The 18,659-nt window shown below is 49.0% G+C and overlaps 1 protein-coding gene across 18 annotated transcripts in view; it reads right to left on the bottom strand.

Annotated features, from left to right (window-relative positions):
• Positions 1-152: 152 nt before the first annotated feature.
• The window catches only part of UIMC1 (ubiquitin interaction motif containing 1), a 39,928-nt gene continuing 21,421 nt past the window's right edge, over positions 153-18,659 (bottom strand). For 4 of the 18 annotated variants that reach the window (XR_015276850.1, XR_015276848.1, XR_015276847.1 and 1 more), the window contains exons 6-13: positions 17,002-17,066; positions 14,443-14,531; positions 13,455-13,537; positions 10,044-10,212; positions 4,505-4,591; positions 2,876-2,996; positions 1,045-1,108; positions 153-642 (exon numbers count right to left, since the gene is read on the bottom strand). Coding sequence is in view for 14 of the 18 variants with exons in the window: in XM_086852326.1 (XP_086708452.1) it covers positions 389-642; positions 1,045-1,108; positions 2,876-2,996; positions 4,513-4,591; positions 10,044-10,212; positions 13,455-13,537; positions 14,443-14,531; positions 16,478-16,576; positions 17,002-17,066 (1,023 nt within the window). In the remaining 4 variants the exon portion in view is untranslated. Of the gene's footprint in view, positions 643-1,044; positions 1,109-2,875; positions 2,997-4,504; positions 4,592-10,043; positions 10,213-13,454; positions 13,538-14,442; positions 14,532-16,477; positions 16,577-17,001; positions 17,067-18,659 lie in introns of all 18 variants that reach the window. The other 14 variants (XM_086852320.1, XM_023935829.2, XM_023935828.2 and 11 more) reach the window with 6 other exon arrangements.

The following is an 18,659-nucleotide window of genomic DNA, read 5'->3' as shown; positions in this document are numbered from 1 at the left end:
CCTGCCCACAGCCCCCCCCACCAGCCGCAGCTCCAGGAGAGGCCTGGGGAAGTGTGATTTGGGACACAGCCTCTGCTGCTGCTGCTCCTCCTCTCCTCCCCCCAGCACCCTCCCATTCCCCAGAGAAAGCCAGCAGAGCTCTGCCGTGGTGCTGCAGTTTCATAAAAACATACATAAATATATTTCCATTTCTGTAACAGAGAGCAAAGCTGCACAGGCACCTATAAAACACACAGTCACCTCTCCACCCAGCACTCCCCGCACAGATTGTATAAAACATATAAAAGGTGCGCGGGAGACAGGGCTGCAGGTGAAGCAGGGTACAGTGCCAAGAAGACCCTCGCTGGGGCACAGGGAGCTGCTGGGGGTCCCTGCAGCATCGCCAGCCTCAGAACTTGTGCCTTCTCCGGCAGCAGCCTTTGGTCCGTTGCTGGCTGCCTGCAGGGAGAGCCATGTGTGGCTCCGAGTCCACCACACCGTCCACGGCTTCCAAGGAGATTCTGGGTTTCGCAGGGGAGACATGGAAAGGAAGGTGCTGAAGAGAGATGGGGCTGTCTGCAGACGGCTCCCCATCAGCGGCTGAGAGTGTGGGAGAGGACTGTTGGTCTCCTAATCCAGTGAGGGGAGTCCCTGCGTCAGCACCTGCAACAAGAGCACACATCAGCCCTCCTGCGTGAGCCACGGGTGCTGCCAAGAGCTCCTCTCCCCCAGCTTCTCCTCCTGTCCTTGGATCCATGGAGGGAAGCACTGGTGCTCAGACAGGGACAGCAGAAGCCTCCCACATCCCCCAGGAAGTTGGACATGTCTTGGTGCAATGGTTCAGAGTACACCCCTATTTCTGCGAGGGCTCTGGACCCTGGTGTGGGTCCAGTGGGAATGCTGACAGCCAGCTAAGCTCACAGCCCCCTGCTCTGCTCAGAAAGAACAGACCCTTCCAAGGGGAACTTGCACTCCCAGAACAGCCCAGGCTGAGCCAGGATCAAAAGGGGAGAGCTGGGAAAGAGCAGCCCTGAGCCAGCCAGGCTGGCATAGAAAGTTTTCCACCTTCAGACTTGCTCTCCGAGAGCTCCAGCATCCTGAGGAGTCCTCTCTCCTGCCTTCCGGTGTCCTGCCAAGGAGAGGAGAACCACCATCACAGCACTGCCATGACGGAACCCCTTAGCCACGATGGCCTCGTGGGCACTCGTTCCCCCAGCCCTCAGGGTCAGGCTGGGCACAAGAGGGACTGCTGCCTGTCAAGGGCCTCCAGCCATCCACAGGAAGGACACTGTTTTGTGCCCAGCCAAACTAGCACTCAAGCAGAGGCAGCAGAGAGCAGCTAATCAAACAGAACCTGCTAAAGAGGGAGGCCAGGGTACAGGATGCCACCCCCAAGCCCAGCCAGCAAACACAGGGCTGTGGTAAATGGGGGCATCAGGGGCTCTGACACAGCTGGAACACATCCTCCAGCACTGCATGTCCAAGGCCAGACTCGTCCCACTCTGTCCAAGCGTATTGGGGTTTTGTGCCTACTTCTTTCAGGGCACAGCCAGACTAGGAACACACCTTGGGCCCTCTCTCTGCCCCTGGGAGGATGCAGCCATGCTGGTCCCACATACTAGGGGAAGACCACTTGGCCTGGCTGCTTTGAGCCTCACTGGCCCAGCAAAGTCTCCTCTTCTGGCTGCTCCCTACGCCCAGAACTGGGCTCTGGGAGGCACTGACATCCTGGCTGTGGTGTTGGAGCTGCAAATCACCCCAAAATGGGCCATTGCAGGAAACTGTAAGCCCAGCTGTGCCACTAGGAAGCTTTGCAACGGCCCAACCCATGCCCAGGCTTTCCCAGTGAGATGCCACCCCAAAAGGCAGGTTCAGAGGTAACAGAGCCTTGCTGAGCCTTCCCAATGAGCCCCCTGGCTTCAGAATCTTTCCCCCATACCCTATGCTTGCACCTGCTTGCAGGAACCACACACCAGCCAGCTGTGGGGCACAGGGACACAGTCAAACAGCCCCCACAGAGCTGGTCACATGCAGGAGCAGGCATGCCCTGCAGTACTCTGAACCACACAGTGCTTGGCTGTATCCCAGCCAAAATCATCAACCAGAAATCTCATCATTTGCATCTGAATCCCCAAAGGGTTGAGGTCTGTGATGGATTTAAGGGATTATACAAAACTAAGACATCATGTTGCATCTTCATGCCGTGAATCACATTTCTGAGCATAGGCAAAGCTGCAGCACTAGGGTTTTGCCTGCAGGAGCCAGCAGGAAGGCCTGGAAGGACCCTCTCTGTGCTCCCCTGGGACTGCCATGAGCAGGAAAAAGCATGGTGGGGGCTAACACCTGGCGAGTGACTGTGAGCCAGCTGCCACCCACGCTCCTGCCTCCCACCTCCTCTAGCAAGGCACATTCCCCACACCCAGCACACCTCCACCACATTCACTCCCCCACAATTCTCCTGGGACGCTGCCGTTCGCTCCCAGCACTGAGCAATTCCTCTTGCTCTGGCTCTAAAGCCTTCCCTGTGGGAACAGGCTTGTGGATATCCAGATAGGTTTGTCATCCTGACGCTGGCCTCTGCTCCATCGACATTCAGCCGAGGAAGGCTGCAGGACTGAGGCGTGCTGGCTGGCAGTGGGACAGCCCTGGCTGCCTGCCCACTGAAGAGGTTGCTGGCAGCTCTGCTGGATTAGCTCACCCCTGGGACCGGCCTGTGCTCTCACAGAGCGTCGTGGGAAGGAGGGCAATGAGTTCTCTGTCCACAGTGGCCCACAGGGACAGGCAATCCTACATCAGGTCAGCTCATCCCTGCCAACCAGGGAAACGGCTCCTGCTGCCAGCCCAGCCCCACACCCAGCACAAAGCAAAGGGGATGTTGTGCAGGGTCGCCCCTCACCTTGGCTCTTCGCAGCCTCCTGGTTCCCTGAGCTTGCCTAGCAGCCTGAAGGCAGCTGTCCACGTGCCTCTGATACTGCAGCAGTGGCACCAGTGACTTACAGAGGTAGCACTTCTCACACCTGCCAGGCAGTAAAGGACAGAGCACTGCATTAGGATTCACCCTGCACTGGGCTCCCAGACACCAGTGGTGACTCTCCTCCTCCAGACCATGCCGTGGAGAAAACGTGTCACCAAATCCAGTCTCGCTCAGTGGGGTCAGGCCGGCACCAATTGCAAAGACTGAGTGATTATCAGTTTTCCCTGCCTGTTCCTTTGTATCCTGCTGCTGCAGCAGTGGGACAGTAATCAAATCTGCTCATCTAACTATCTCAAACACCACTGATTTCTCCCCAGACATAAAGCACCCTGTCAAAGTCTACAGAAATGAAGTGCAAGGGCTTTGCAAAGGGGAGTTAAATTCTGCCTGAAAAGCAAACCAAGTGTGTTAAATCAGAGAGACATTTTACCAGGGCTGGATGAACTTGTCTGACTAGTAAATCAAGCCTTTCTCTGCACTGTCTCCATTTTACATCATGCCATGCAGGGAGAGCAATTGCAGAGCACATGCTCCTGCTGGGGGGTTGGCTCAGCCTGTTTCTCAAACCCCCTCGTTTGGGTGGAAGATGCTCAGGCTCACACAGGACAACTGAGAGTTCTTGGGAAGAAGATTCTTCTGGGTGAAAGGAGATGAAGGTCAGGCATAGATTTACACAGCTACACCACACCACACTTCCACACCAGCTCTCAGCAGGGACTGAACCCTGCAGAAGAGGACACTGGCTCTTCAGGAGGGAAGCTGCATTCAGGAATGGACGATTTCCAAGAAGAGACAAAGCCTCCAGGGACCAGCCCCAGCAACATTGTGTTCAGTTTGATAGTGGTACTCTCTGAGTGAAACACCCCAGGCTCTAAAATGCATATGGAGAGCCCCCATCGAGCAAAACTCTGCAGCACTTTTTCCCGTATTTTCTTTCCAGTCAGTGCTGATTACCCAGATAATGTGTCTAAACAGAAGCTGTCCTCTCTATAATTAGCCTAATTCCATTAGTGATGTTGCCATCCACTGTTTGTAACAGCAAAATTGCTTCCATAGCAGGGATTTTACTGTCAGATCCTCTCTTATGATGCTTTGTGTGGGTGGCAGGAGGAGGGGCTGCATGGAGAGAGATTAAACAAAGCCACTGCTATTCTGAAAGTCTAATTTAATTAAGAATATCACTACAGGTGCCATGTCGACAGTCTCCATGTCCTGGCCTCTTCCTGGGGTTACCAAGCTCAAACCCCCGATCAGAAACTGGCTGAGTTAGCACTGTTTTAGCTACAGCTCCCCCCCAGCAGCCATGAGCCCCTGACCCGTCATGGATTGGGCTGAAAGGAAATCAGTGCAAAAATAAACAATCTGAGAACAGCAAATTCCTCTTGCTTTGGTTTAAATATAGCCAGCACTGCAACAAGAGGCACTGAGGAAAAACAATTTCTTAGGGAAACACTGTTATAAAGCCAAGGGTCAGCATTTGTACAGGAATAAAGACATCCATAGTCAAGCTAGAACAGAAGTACAGAAACAATCTTGGAGGAGCAGGCATACCTACTTACTTGTCAATGTCTAAGGATGGTGGGCTGCTTTCACCACTGGCAGCTTTATTTCTTGCCTCTCTCTGATGCCGGGTGAGCACTGGGGAAAAAACAGAAAGGATTAACAAAAAGTGTTCCTACCATCTACCCCAAACCATCCCTACATCATGCTCAAGTACACCAAGTTTCCATCACTTCCACTCAAAGCTGCAGCAGAAGTGATGGTAGAGGTGAAGCAACAGTGGACCAGGACAAGCAAGGTCTTCTTTCATGCAGAAGAGGTTGCTCAACAAGTGTCCTTTTTTCCTGGGGGGGATACTGAAAAATTTACCTTTTCCATACTGGGGAGCCAGCTGACCATTTCACACCTAACTTGCCAGAAACAGCTGGATTGACAGTCTGTGGTTTACAGGAATTTCAGAGCTGACGCACAGCGGTGCGATAGCCTGAGAGCAGCGTTATCCAGCTGCTCTGGCAGCACAGCACCGCTCCCTGCCAAACCAGCCTCCTGTGCCTGCTGCAGGGAGGGACAGTGCCAGCTGGGGGCTCAGGGGAATGCAGAGCTGAGGCAAGGGCTGTGCAGAGGCACCAGACCTTTAATAGAGAGCCTGGCTGGGAAGGGACACAGCTCACGCTGGAAAGGGAAGGTTACAACAATTGGCCCACACTGATGGCTTTCCCACTGCCCATGTGAACCGTGGGGATCGGTGCTATTGGCCACAAACAGCCCTGAAAGTCCCCTGGACAAAGATCTCTAGCAGGAGCAGTGCTGCTCTCCAGAAGCTCCAACACATGGGTAACCAGTGAGATCCCAGCTGAGCAGCTGATGACGGGTCCAACCATTTCTGTTCCCCCAGCAAGCCCAAGCAGCCTTTCCCAACTGGCTCTGCAGGCATCTGCAGGGAGCACGCTGGAGTGCTGTCCCTTTCAGCTGAATTCCTCTCAGCATATTCCTGTTGACATACCACCAGCAAAGATCCTCAGGGAACATTTCAGATAGCTTAGCTTGCTTCACCAGGGACGTTCAAGACTCCAGCTCCAAAACAGATGTCACAGTAAGCGCTCTCAGGCATGCTGGCTAAGGGGACAATGCAGGGAGTTGTTTTACGGCTTGGTGATGCCGCTTCCCATACTCATGAGGAGAAAAGTCTGACTCCAAGGTATAGGCACAACAAAACTGTTACTGTTAGCACATCATCTGTGATAAAGAAAGCGAAGCACAAAAATTTTGTGCGGAACAAAGGGAATTCTTTAGAGTTTTAGCAAAACCCCATTTCCAGAGTGTTGGGTAATCCCGATATCTATCCACAATGCAACACAGCCTTTCCTTTAGCAGCAATCACTGATCTGCAGCTACAACCAGCAATGTACTGTGAAGTGCTCAGGAGCTGTTGGGGCTGACAGGAGACAACCATGCTGAAGAAACAAGCGCGAGCGTTTCCTAGGATGTGGGCATCATCTCGTAGGCGATGACTGATACCAACAGCTCATGGCTCACAGGAACTAAAGCAAACATCTCTCTTTAACACAGCCTGGCCCAGATTTGAAGTGGCAGCCTGACTAGGAAGACTGGCAACAATGGCCACCCCCCAGGCCATCCAGTCTCCCAAGAACCCAACCAAGACTGTGTTTGACAGCGTGGTGAGAACCGCTCTCCAATCAGCGTATGCTCGTTAATATTCCTTAACGAGCCTTGTGCGCCAGCTCAGGTGTTAATCAGTTCTATTTTCTTCCAAAAGCAGTGAACACATCTGGCATAATAGGCCCATTAGAGATGTCTGGGACTAGCTCTGCAGCTGCCCAGGAGGAAACCCTCAGCTGTGTTGCTGGAAGAAGCAGCAGAGGAAAGAGAACAGGGCCAGCTGGTAAGGCACAACCCCTACTGAAACATGCTGGATGCCCCCAAGAAGGGGGTTCAGAACACAGGAAAAGACCTGCCACAGGCAAAATCCCCACCACAGAGCAGTGCTGACCTGCTTGTGTGACAGGAGCCTTGTAACTCTCCCAAATGCAATGCTCTTTGCTGGGTCAGACGTACTCTGTGGCCCGAGAACAACCTTTTCCCTCCCCTGGCTTTTCTTCTGGTTGACAAGTCATTCCTGGCCAGTTTGGCTCCAGCAGTCACCCTGGGGAAGAGCAGCAAATGCTGCCCAGTATGGCCTTGCTATCAACACACTCAGCCTGGGCACCTCCTGGGGCTGCCAGGTCTGCCTGGCACATGGAGCTGCGAGGTCAGAGCCACTGAGCTTCTCACCTTTCCCACTCAGCCCACCTGCGGTCCGATCCACCAGCTCCCTGTGCTCACTCCCAGCTGTGCCACTTCCCCGCAGGATCTGTTAGTGTCTGGCTCATGGCATCTTGTCCCTTCTCAGAAGCCATGCAGTTTTCCTCTGCACCCATTGCATTACTCTTTCTGCCACATCAGTGCCACTTCTACTGAAGTCAAGAGCTTTTTAACAGCACCGGTGCTGCTGCTGAAGACTGACAGCTGCATCAAGACTGCATTTGAGCCTCTGGGAGGAAGGGATATACCAAATCCTCATTTTCCTGGGCTCACTTGGGAACTGAGAATGTCGGATGCACGTAGATGGAGGGTGAGAGGCATCGAGTATGTCACAAAGCCCAAGAGTATTTGCTGTACTCAGTTGCAGCCAAGACTCGCTTCCAGACTGAGACCAGCAAATCCCTGCATTGGCAGCAGCAGCGGGCGATGGATGCGGTGACTCCAGCAGAGCCCTCTCACACAAGTGAGCCCCTTCAGTGGAGTGCATGAAGAAAGAGGGAGCTGGCACAGAAATTCCACAGCTCCACTCATTCGCTTGGAATTAACACCAGTCACCGGGCTGGAAACGCAGGAGCTCAGCCCTCCCCAGCCTGCTACAGTAGCTAACACAACATCAGGCTCTTCTTTTTTATTTACTCAGATCACAGGAAAGTGCAAATTCATGGTAAGATTTTCATGCTGCCCAGGTATGTGGTAGTCTGGGCATCCAGCCAGGGTGACCATGTACGTAGGAGAAGCGACTGTAGCTCATCTTGCCCAGCTGCTCATTTGAAAACTTGCCCTTAGATATCAGCCAGACTAAGCTGGCCTCCTGAGACCTAAGACTGAGAGACTTTGGTGCATGATTAGAAGAAGAGAAGTAAAACCAGCAAGAACCCCTATCCTTTTGTAGTATTAAAATGAAAACCACTGACAGCTGTAGTTTGCAGGACTGCAATTCTAGAGACATCAGGAATAAGTCCAATTAATAAATCTAAAGTCAGACTAGGAACCCCTGACCCAGTCCACCAAAGGAAAACTGAAACCATCTTTTCTTAACAGATCAGGGCATGGCTTAGAGGGCAGAACTTTGACTTCCTCTCACACAAGGCTGTTGCTCTGCTCCCAAGGAAGCCAGCAGCCAGCCAAGAGCACACAGTGCTGCAGCAGTAGAGAACAGCTTCTGGACCCACACAGGAGCTGGCATTTGCTTCAGAAGACAGTTTCCTCACATCTTTTTTCTCCCCATGCATTAGCTTTACCTGTGGATGTTGTGCTAGTGGTGGATGCCAAGTAACATCCCTGGAAACAGAGTCCTTTTGTACCTGCACAGCTGTGCCAGGCTACTCTCTGGCCTCTGCTCAGAGCTAAACATCATCTCTGCCTACTCAACCCAAATCCCACAGACCAGCCCAGCAGCTGAGAGCCCTCTGGGTGACAGTTGCCTCCCAAAAGCTGTTGGAAACTGGCCCAAGGTGCCCCACAAGCCAGAGCCCCACTGGCAGGCAGGATTCTGCCCAAGCCTGGGAAGCTCATGGTACTGCAAAGAGTCTGGGTGCAAACAACACAGTCTTAGACTGTTATGGCTAATAGAGCCTGGTCTCTACAGGGAAAATACTAGAATAACTGGCAATAGAAAACTCAAATTACTGTGATTTCATCCCAGACCCATTGCTCTGCTTACAGACATTATTGCAGAGCAAAATCCCTTTTATTCCAGGCTGGTTTTCTTACAGAGGGATTGTTCTGAACAAGCCAGAACAGCAGAGTAGCAATTCCAAAATAACTACCCTTACAAACATCCCCAAGGAGACCAGCCTGGAAGCAGAATGGAGAGGCCAGCCTTGAACTCTGTCCTGCTGAAAGCCAACACCAAAGAAAAGAACAAATTCCCTTGCACTGCCAAAGAATTCAAAGCCTTTTCCTGATCACAGTCGGGATTCCCCAAGATCAATGGATACACTCACAGTCCAGCCACACGAGGGACTGGAATACCACAAGGCCGAAGATATTCCTGCTAAAAGGCACACTAAAAATTCTGCCCTGTTTTGTAACACAAATAAGACCTTTATCAGTCTTAAGGATGGGAGAGGAACTATGCTAATTTGTGATTTGCCTGAGCCAAATGCTTTGCATCAGCAGCTGGGTTGTGTCTGCAGAGAGAACCTTTCACCAAAATTAAGCACCAGCCAGTATCAGCCTCTACTCTGGCTCCTGTTATCTTGACAGGACCCATGCCACATTCCCAAAGATTTAGTATAGCAGGAACCTTTTATTTTAAAACTACATCAACTCTGCATTAAGATTACATGGTGAAACTTCTTCCTGCTAGAGAAATGCAGAAGTTACAGTTCTTGTACTAGCTCTGATTTGCTCGAGTTGCTTAAACATCATAGATTTAGGTTGCATTTAACAAACCAGTATGTAACTGAAAATTATATATTCACAGTCTGAAAAGTTAATCTTATTACAAGCTACTACTTTGATATTACCTGACATTGTGCTAACACAGATTTTACATTTCAAGCAGCAGCTAAAACATAACTTACTGAATATGTTGATAACCAACCAGTGTATTTGTTCACTTAAGCTCTACAAAGGTTGGTCATGGAAAACTGATATGAAAAACAATACAAAGAGGATTAATATGGGCATTCTAACTCTGCTTCTATGCCTCACTCTTCACATGATGGAGAAAAATCCACACTCCCATATTATTTACTCCATTGTAATGATAGTTATCATTTTGCAATTTTAGGGAAACAAGAGGGAAACTTTTCTGTGGTCTCTGCACCCAAACAGGCCATTTTTGCACGTACAAATGTCAGACTTCATGCAGGACACAGGCCATTCTTGGAGTAGTACAGAATATTCTCCCTTCTCAAGGGCCCTGAAGGACAATTGCCCACATGGCTCAAGCCATCCATTTTCTACCACTGCCACATTCTTTGCAGGTCCTCAACAAAGCACACAATAGACACATCTTATAAGTACTGCTTGAAGCATCCAGGACTAGATCCTGGGGTAATATTCAAGAGCTGATAATGTGGTGAGTTATTGTATGAAGTCAATCAGAAATGATGTCCCTGTGCAGGAGGTGCTGGAAATAGCAGAGCCTCCAACAACGCTCTCCTGGGCAGCGTGGAGATGGAATAAGGCAGAGTGAACAAACTTTCCCATGCACCAAATATCCTGAGAGAGACAAGACTGCAGCACCTGCCTGCGAAGTAACAACAGGGAAGGGGGGTGAGGATGAGGAGCAAACACGTGGAAGCAGCACTTGGCACACCTGGAGCATCCTCGCCGGGCTCCGGTCCCGCGATGCCGTTGCAGTACATGGCGTGCACCTCGATCTTGTCGGCTGGGAAGCCGTGGTCACACAGCGGGCACGACACATGGGCAGCAGCTGTAGGACTGCACTCAGACACAGCCCTGCCGGCATCTTCATCCCCACCAACCTAAGGAAGAAGAAGAAACATTAGCCAGACAGGCTTTTCTTCTCTTTCTTTGCTTAGGTGCTGTCTTTGCTCCACGCTGTCTGGTAGCTACTCACCCTCCCACAGTCTCAGATTTTCTTGTAAAGTTTTAGTCCTCCTTCATCACATAGTGCTCATAAAATAACACCACTGGCTGAATAAACTGCACTGCACTAATAACTAATTCTTCTTGCAAAGGCAACATGTCCTTCTGAATCATGGTGGAACTCCCTGCACAGCCATGCACACTGTTTAAGGCAACCATCACCTGCAGTAAGGTGGAAAAATGGCAAAGCTTCCATTAATCAGGAAATCTCAGAAGCGAAACTGATGGAAAATTCATGGGGCAAAGCCAGAGTTCAACACCTGACTTGTGCTCATCAGTTTCTGGACATGATCCATGCTACACAGGCAGCATTGTCTGGGAACACATCTTCCCCCAGGATGAAAGGAGGCTGCTGTGGTGTTAGGAAGCCTAGAGAGATCACTGGAAGCTTCTCCTTTATAGAAGAGGTGGCTGGAGGAGTCATGAGAGTGGACACTGATCAAGGAAAGAGGCAATACCATTAAAAATCTGTGTCACACAAAATTACTAGCAGAGGCTTTTCGCCAGGGCAGAATGTCACAGCTCATGTACGTTCTCAGGGTGTCATTACCACTTAAGAACACTCTTTTCTTGCATTGGTCACGCAGCTGCAAAGGTGCTCCACTACCAACCCACAGAGATCCAGCCTGCTCCTCACTCCACTGACATTCCCAAATGCAGCAGACTGCAGCCATCTCACTCATAACTGCATCTCTGCCTAGTCAGGCTTCCTGCGAGACTATTCCACATTTAAGAAAAAACCTTCTCCTCCCAACAATGATTAAGAAAAGCTATTTAAATATTAACCATGTAAAGAAACCTATAGCAAAATGATATGGGAGAGGTTTCTGTTCTTAGAACTAAGCAGTGACATGTAGACAGTGAGCAGCAAAACTGCCGTCTGCTTCCCTCCGACAGTATCATTTCAGGGAAGCAGTAATTGGGGTCAGCCAAGATGCTCTGTGCCACTGGAGTGCTTTGCTGTATTACTCGGTTTATTACTTCCTTTCCCAAATGAGGATCTGATCCTGATTTTTATGTCCTAAAGGGAAGGAGGGTGCTTTGTTGACTCAGAGGAGCTATGACAAAAATTGCAGGACTGGGCCTCAAACTGAGGTTCCAACTCTCAAAATGCGCTTCTCCCCGACACTGGCTGAAAGGCTACAACAGTGAGCCCCAGGAACATCCCTCATTCCCAGGGAGGCTCTCTGCCCTGAATTTCTGCAGAGGAGCTGCCACAAGAGTTCCTCCAGCCAAACACAGGCTGCTGAAGAACATCACTTACAGCATTAACACTCATACCCCTCTCTCACATCTCAGTGTCATTACATCTTGTGAAGTCCTCACTGTGGGGCGTCACACTGAAGAGCCATAAAAAACAAGATGTGTCAAATGTGAATGATCAGATCAAACCTGTGCTACACAGACAACACACACAAAAAATATGATGGGAAAAGCAGCAGGCACTGCTCCTTCTAGCTGCCTTTTTTAAAGCAATCTTAGGAGATCACCAATTCTGCATACCCTGCCCGCCTACATTCAGTGGTAAATTACTAATTTTAAATGGAAATGCAACATTCTGTAACAAAAGACTGCTTGTACAAAACCTTGCTGTAACAGTCTGGAAAACCTCAACTGCAGAACCAATCACCCCTGTCAGAGCCAGAGACAGTTGCCTCTGCATTTTAACAGAGGAAATTGCCTACAAGACACAGTACTTGCAGCAAACAGCCAGCCAAGAGCAGTGCTAGAGGCTGAGCTCAACAACAAGACTCCTGTGTCCTGGCTCAGCATCTGCTAGGAAGAAGGCAGTCCCAGTGGTCTCTGCTAGACTCCTGCAAACCACTGATGCCATGGTAGCTGTTTCTGCTGTTTTCCTGGAGGGCTGTGGGCTCTGGTCTGGGACCTGCTGCCAACCATAATGTTGTCAGAACATCCCTAGGATGTCCCTAGGAACCTGCTCCCCACCACCTTCTGCCACCCAGGCAGAGGTGTGAGACGCAGGGCACCCTTTGCAAAGCACAAGGGGACAGGGAAGTGTCCTGGCCACAGCCAAATGGGTCACAATGTGCTTTGGTGGCCAGCCCAGGACCGCCTCTCTCCTTGCTGCAGTCCCTAATTGACTGAGCAGTGCTTGGAGATACCTGCAGAATGAAAGGCACACGAGAGCAGAAGATGGTTTATTAAGAGGCCTGTGAGAATGAGACATTGGAACTGCAGACATGCTGTACAAGCTGCACAAACTCCCAGAATGAGCTTTCCACAAATGAATCCTCTTGTCAAGAGCTGTGCAATTCTGTATTCACGTACCCTGCGCCAGAGGAGTACTTGGCAACCCCTTTGATATCGCTCTCTAAATTAATAGAGAAAGAAAGGGAGTTTTATCAGAAGCAGGAACTGAAGTCAGATGTTGGTACAGTGACAGCTGCAAAGCAATTGCTGTGCAGGTGTGACAACACGGAGAAAGGGGCTGTGCACAGCACACATCTGCAGCAAGAGGTAAGAGGATGGCCCTGCCACTGACTTACTATTGCTATTAACTATTACTGCACAGAATTCAAGATTCCCAGACTCAGGACACTCTGCTTGACCTGAAAACCACTACCAGCACTCAACACTTCAAGCACGTCTTTTTAACAGTCTGATCTAGGTGAAGCTCTTCTCTTAGCCTCTTGGATATAGTCTGTGGAGAGCAAACTGATATTCAAAGCACCGTAACAGGGAAAAGCAGGTGATAGCACAAGTGGCTGAGGTTTACTTGGACTCCCCTCAGAGCTCCTGGGGTCCCTGCATCGTGAGTATCACAGCTTGTACCCCTGAGCGTGGGCAAGCAACAGCACTGCCGCCCACGCTGATGGCATCCTTCAGCTCAGCAGCGCTGGGATATAAAAGAACGGGCTGGAATTGATAACAGCTCTCCAGCTATAGGACTGAAAGGCTTCAGAAGCAGCTGCATGCAGTCCCCAGCCAAAAGGGACTGGAGATATGGAGCAGTAGAGAAAAGCAAAGAGGGAACTGTTTGTGAGGATCTAAATAGAAGTCCAAGCTTCCGGCTACCCAAAGGGAAATGCCAGCACAGCTCAGCTGAACCAAGGTCTAAAAGGTAGGATTGGAAAGAGGACCCTTCAAGCTCTTTTACCTGCATAGGTGCACCTCTGCTGTCTGAACAGAGCTCTTCTCTCTCTTCCTCCTCAACAGCTTCCAGTGGGCTTGGCTGTGTCTCTGCAGAAAAACACCTCCATGTCAGCACAGGTTTGAAGCCCTCAACTATCTCCTCACTTGTTGATGTAGCTTAGTCCTTAACGCCTTTTAAGAGTTTTCACAGTTTCAAAACATTCTTTAGACTTGCCACAAATGTTATCAGACAAAGTGCCACAACACAGCCAAATGAGGGGTTAAAGTCACAGCGGGGTAGTGTGAGGATAAAGGAACTGCAGCTTTGTAGCTTCATGGGGAGTGAGATTAGACACAGGGAAAGTGCGTGGGACACTTGCTGGGATGTAGACAAAGCAAGAATAGAGCTGCTCTCACATTGAGAGAAGCAGAGCTCCCATTCCATGGTCTGTCTCACAGTCACACCCTCTTTAGACGTCCACATCTTCGTTAGCAACAAAATATGCCTCCAAGCACCACTATGACCTACAGCTACTCCCGAACAGGAGTAGCCTCTTCATTATTTTTCTCACTTTAAACCCTGGACCAGAAAATCTCAAACATGGTAGAAGAGACCAAGGAAGAAATACTCCTTAGTCCCAAACATGTTTAATTAATCTAAGACAAAAATTATTTCAGCTCTCATGCTTTGCACGTTATCATGACACTGAAAAATCTGAAAATTTTATTGCATTGAAAAGACATATTGTTTTGAGTGATCCCTCCATGCCCAATGCATATCCAGGTGTCTCTTCTGCAAGTCTCCAGCAATCTGTATCATAGAACTGTCTGTGAGGAAAGGGGTCCAAAACTGGGGGATCAAACTAAATTACCTGAATAATTTAAGCCTTGAAAAATGGAGATGGGAAAGAAATCTCATTTTGTTCAAATAACTTGAAAATTCTCTTTTCTCTGAATTTTCTAAGTGTGCAACTTTCGGTACAAAATTCATAGCAGTCTCAAGTGCCTCTTACCTGGGCAAACAGAGATCTCTTCTTCAGCAGAGTTTTCTGTGGCAATATCTGGGCTTCTTTTACTGCCAAGTGGGGTCATTGTGGAGATGCTGTTCAAAATATAAATATAACATGAATCTCCAATCCAGTACGTGTGAGGGCCACACCTGCCTTTCTCACACAGTTCAGAACAGTAGATGATACCATAATTTCCAAGTGGTCAATATCTGACAGCCAGAAATGACCAGGACAACAGCAAAATATGAGTCTAAAATGCCATCGTAAGCAAAAGCCCCAAAGGGAACATTTTCTTCTTCTGGAAAGGCAGAAAGGTCATTATCTCTTATCAGGGGAGCAAAAATACCCACTCACAATTGTAGGACTCTCTGTGGGAGAAGATGTGAGAGCTGTGCATGTACCAGCACTGTGCCTCTTTCTGTCTGGGAAGGAAATCCTCACAGGGGAAAGACAGACCTGCTCTATCCCACATTTTCCTCTCCCTCCTCACACTGCTCGTGTTCTATCCCTGTGCATGGCAGCCAGAAGCAGCACAGGTGTGACACAAGGCATTTTCCCTGCAGCAAAGTCCTTACAGCACTAGTGCACAGGTTCCTCAGAGCAGCACCCAGCATTGCTCCTCTCATTTTAACCTCTGGATTCCTTTTTTTTTCCCTCCCACCTCACTGCACAGTGTCTTTCTGACACAGGCAGGCATTGCTGAGTAAGTCTGGCACCCATGCTGACACACTCTGCACCTTGCGTGGCTCTCTGATTAGTCTGATCAAGTATGCAAGAACACACTTTAAAAAAAACATGAATCCCTGCACTGACAAACACAAGATTTATTAAGCTCAACCACAGGCCTCAGAGAAGAGAGAACAGCCACTGCTGATTTATGATAAATAACAAAATTCTGATAGGAAATCACAAGTGGCTTTTCTCTCTAAATAAAGCATCTCAAAGCATTTGTTATGAATCCAGGCTGAGCGTGTTTTACTCTGTGTCTAACATCAGGGCTCTCTTCAAAAGAACTCACACAAAACAACTTTCTATGACATTTATAAAATGGGCTAATCAATTTGAAGTCAAACCACATTTCTTGCTACACCAACTATCTCCTGGTAACAAAGCCTATAATCATTTATTAAAACCCCAATCTTCCATGCTCTGTACAAAGTGTGGAACAAGCAGGGAGAGCAGCCCACAGAAAGCAAAGCAATTTCACCACAGGACTGGCACTTCCTAAACTGCTCCACTCTCTCCAGACAGCTCAGAGCCATGTTTTCTTATTAAGTGCTGCTGAGGCCAGCCGGTTGGGGTGCCTGAGCCGTACCCAAGAGAGGCCTGTGCTGGCAAATTACCAGGAGCCAGATGGCAACACTTAATGTGCACAAAACTGCAAAGACTGCAGCCATTTCTTGCCTTGCTGCAGATGTTCCAGCTGCTCGAGGAGGGGCTACTGCATCCAGGTGCATCCCACCCCAAGGCGGGCAGCCAGGAGCTCCTGGGTAACTTGGGGAATGTCCCAGATTAACCCCACCAGCTACATCAAAGGAAAGAGGTCCCTCTCCTTTCATATCCTGGGCTCTCAGGCCCTAAGCAGGCAGGAGGCCAGAGCTGCAGAGCACACACCTCGCTGCCTTCTACGCAAGCTCAGAGCTCAGCTGTCACAGGCTCATCAACCCCGGCAGCAGTGGCAGCTGCAGGTTCCTTCTGCTCCCCAAGGCAGGTTTTAAGCTTGTTAGAAAGGTGCAAGCAAGAGGGATTTTCATACTCTGCATATTGATATTAACTGCTCAGGCCAAATGCTGTTAGATCAGAGGAAAGTTGGCAGTTTTGTTCCAAAGCAGGTTTAAATTATAAAATCCAGCAAATTACAAAAACATGACATTATCTGGTCTTTCTTGTAACTTGCTCCCTGAATCCTCTCCCATTTGTCCTTCTCCATAGCCTTTGCTGTGCAATTGCATCCCACAGGAAGGAGGGAAAAAAAAAAAAAAAAGGAAAAGAGGAGTAGGCTTAAATCTGAAGAAAATCATGTTGACTTGCCCCACACCTGTCATCTGCTGAAGTGGCTTTTCTGGAGCACTGCACTCTATCTTTGGCTGATAGGCAGTGCCGTCTGGCTTCCTCCTCCCTGCTTTCCTCTTCAGCAGCAAGGCAAGAACATAAAAATACACACAGAAATCCAGTAAACCCTTCCCCGTGCTGCCTGTGAGCCTTCCCTGACAGACACGTGATAGCATCACTGTAACTCACCTCCAGCTCCCCATGGCTTTACTGCACCATGTACCAGGAGCTTCAGAGGGCAAGGAGCAACTTCTTCAACTTGTACAAGAATGCACCTTGCACATCCTATAAAGTAACAACAGCAACTGATCCTTTCTCCTCAGCTGTGCCCCACCTCTCCCATGCTGCTCCAAAGCCATATATTTTCAGGGATCCTTAACAGCCAGCCTTTCCAGCAAGCCTTACAGTGAACTGTGGTGGGACTGCACCCCAAAATACTCCAGGGAGAGTAAAAGAGCTCATATCACTACAGAGAACCTGTGAGCCCCACACTCTGAACACCCTACTCACCTCTGTGCAATTTGCATGGGTTCCCCATCTTCAGGCACATCCTCTGCAGGCAGTACCTGGGAGGACTGGAAAGGAAAATTCTGGTGTTATATAAAACAATGTGCACAGCTGACTGGGGTCTGCTGGGTCACTGGATCCTGTCCATGACATTGCACCCAGTCTTCTGAATATTTTTATCCATCCAGAACTAATCAGCTTTTTCCCTCCATCCCTCCTTTTGGCACGGTATTCCTTGTAATAAAGCCTGGCAGTACTTTTTGTTACCTTGCTGCCTAGACACGTTTCTGGACAATTCATGTCCTTCCACTCCTTCCCACACTGCCCATCATCTTCCATGCTCTCTGCCTGTTCTCAGCATCCACCTCAATGTATTTGTAGGCAGCAACCATAGCTTTTCTTCACCTCCACCTGTGCTGAGCTTGAAACAACCCAAAGTTTTTAGTGTCCCCTGCACTCCCCCAGGTACCCTAGCAGCCCTCACCTACTCCACTTTCAAACTTATTTTCCTGAGCCAGAATGACCTGATCAACTGGTACAGCTGATGCTTGACCATGAGAAGCACTTTTCTGAAATTCTCTAGAGATAAAATCTGTTGCATTTTTCTTGCCTGGGAAATCAGCTGTCCCATCAAAGGAAGGGAACAGATTAACCTGCACAATCTACAGCTGGAAAATCTGTGTGCATTTTATCCCATTTTTCATTTAGCTCTACCACTCCACTTATTCTTTCCTTTAAAATTTGTTCAAAAGCCTTATGCACTGCTGAGGTCAGGATAACATGCCAGTCATTACCCACATCCCTTTCTTCTTCTGCAGTGTACACGCTACACTTGCCATCCTCTAATCAGGTGGAATTACAACAGTTTATTAGCAGTCCTTGCGGTCAGGCCTACAATTTCTCATGCTAGATCTCAAAGAAACCCAAGGAGTTTTTCTCCCCTTTCCTTGAGTCTATCAAGTGCTATGAGCTTGATTTCCACCAAAGGTTTCAACTTTGATCAGCTCCACTCCTGGTTATAGTTACCCAGGAAGCTCCAAATCAAGGCCTCTCCTGTCAAATTTCCCCAAGGTGACTCCAACCCCCAAATATCCTGTTTTATCTATGCTTTCCTTTACTTCTTTGCAGCCTAGCTCATCATTAACATAATATACCCCACCTCCTCTCTTATTTTTATTTGTCTTTGTCCTGCATTGTGCATTTCTTAACAGTGTCTCTGTCCTGGTCACGAACACTCATTCATGTTTCTGTTTTTCCTTGTACATCTGTTATAAAATATGGCACTAATTCAGGTCACCAGATTCTAAATCTCCAGAACTGGGTCTTTTCCCTCTGAATCTTTTAAAGACCAAGAGTCTCCTAACCTTATCTGAAAGGCTCTGAAGAAATTGATTCTATTAGCACTGAAGTTTGTTAGTGCAGGTTCACAGGCTGTGAGATCTCCTGACAACCAGGATTTGCTCTGTGCAAACATCCCCTGGCTGCAGGAGGCAGTGGCAGAAGCTGACTGCTGCCAGGGTGGAAGGTCTGTGCCCATTCCAGGTGAGGTTTTCAGGGTAGGAGTACAGGCAGCCTCCCACAAGCACATCATTTGCACCTTCATTTCACACATGGCATGAGGCCATGTCGTTTTCAAGGACGGTTCTGAGTCCTCAAGGATG

Source organism: Cyanistes caeruleus, chromosome 15 (genome assembly GCF_971803275.1).
Source record: "Cyanistes caeruleus chromosome 15, bCyaCae1.hap1.1, whole genome shotgun sequence".
Taxonomy (NCBI): Eukaryota; Metazoa; Chordata; class Aves; order Passeriformes; family Paridae; genus Cyanistes; species Cyanistes caeruleus.
The sequence above is the reverse complement of the archived record's forward strand: the minus strand, read 5'-3'. Positions and strand labels throughout refer to the sequence as shown.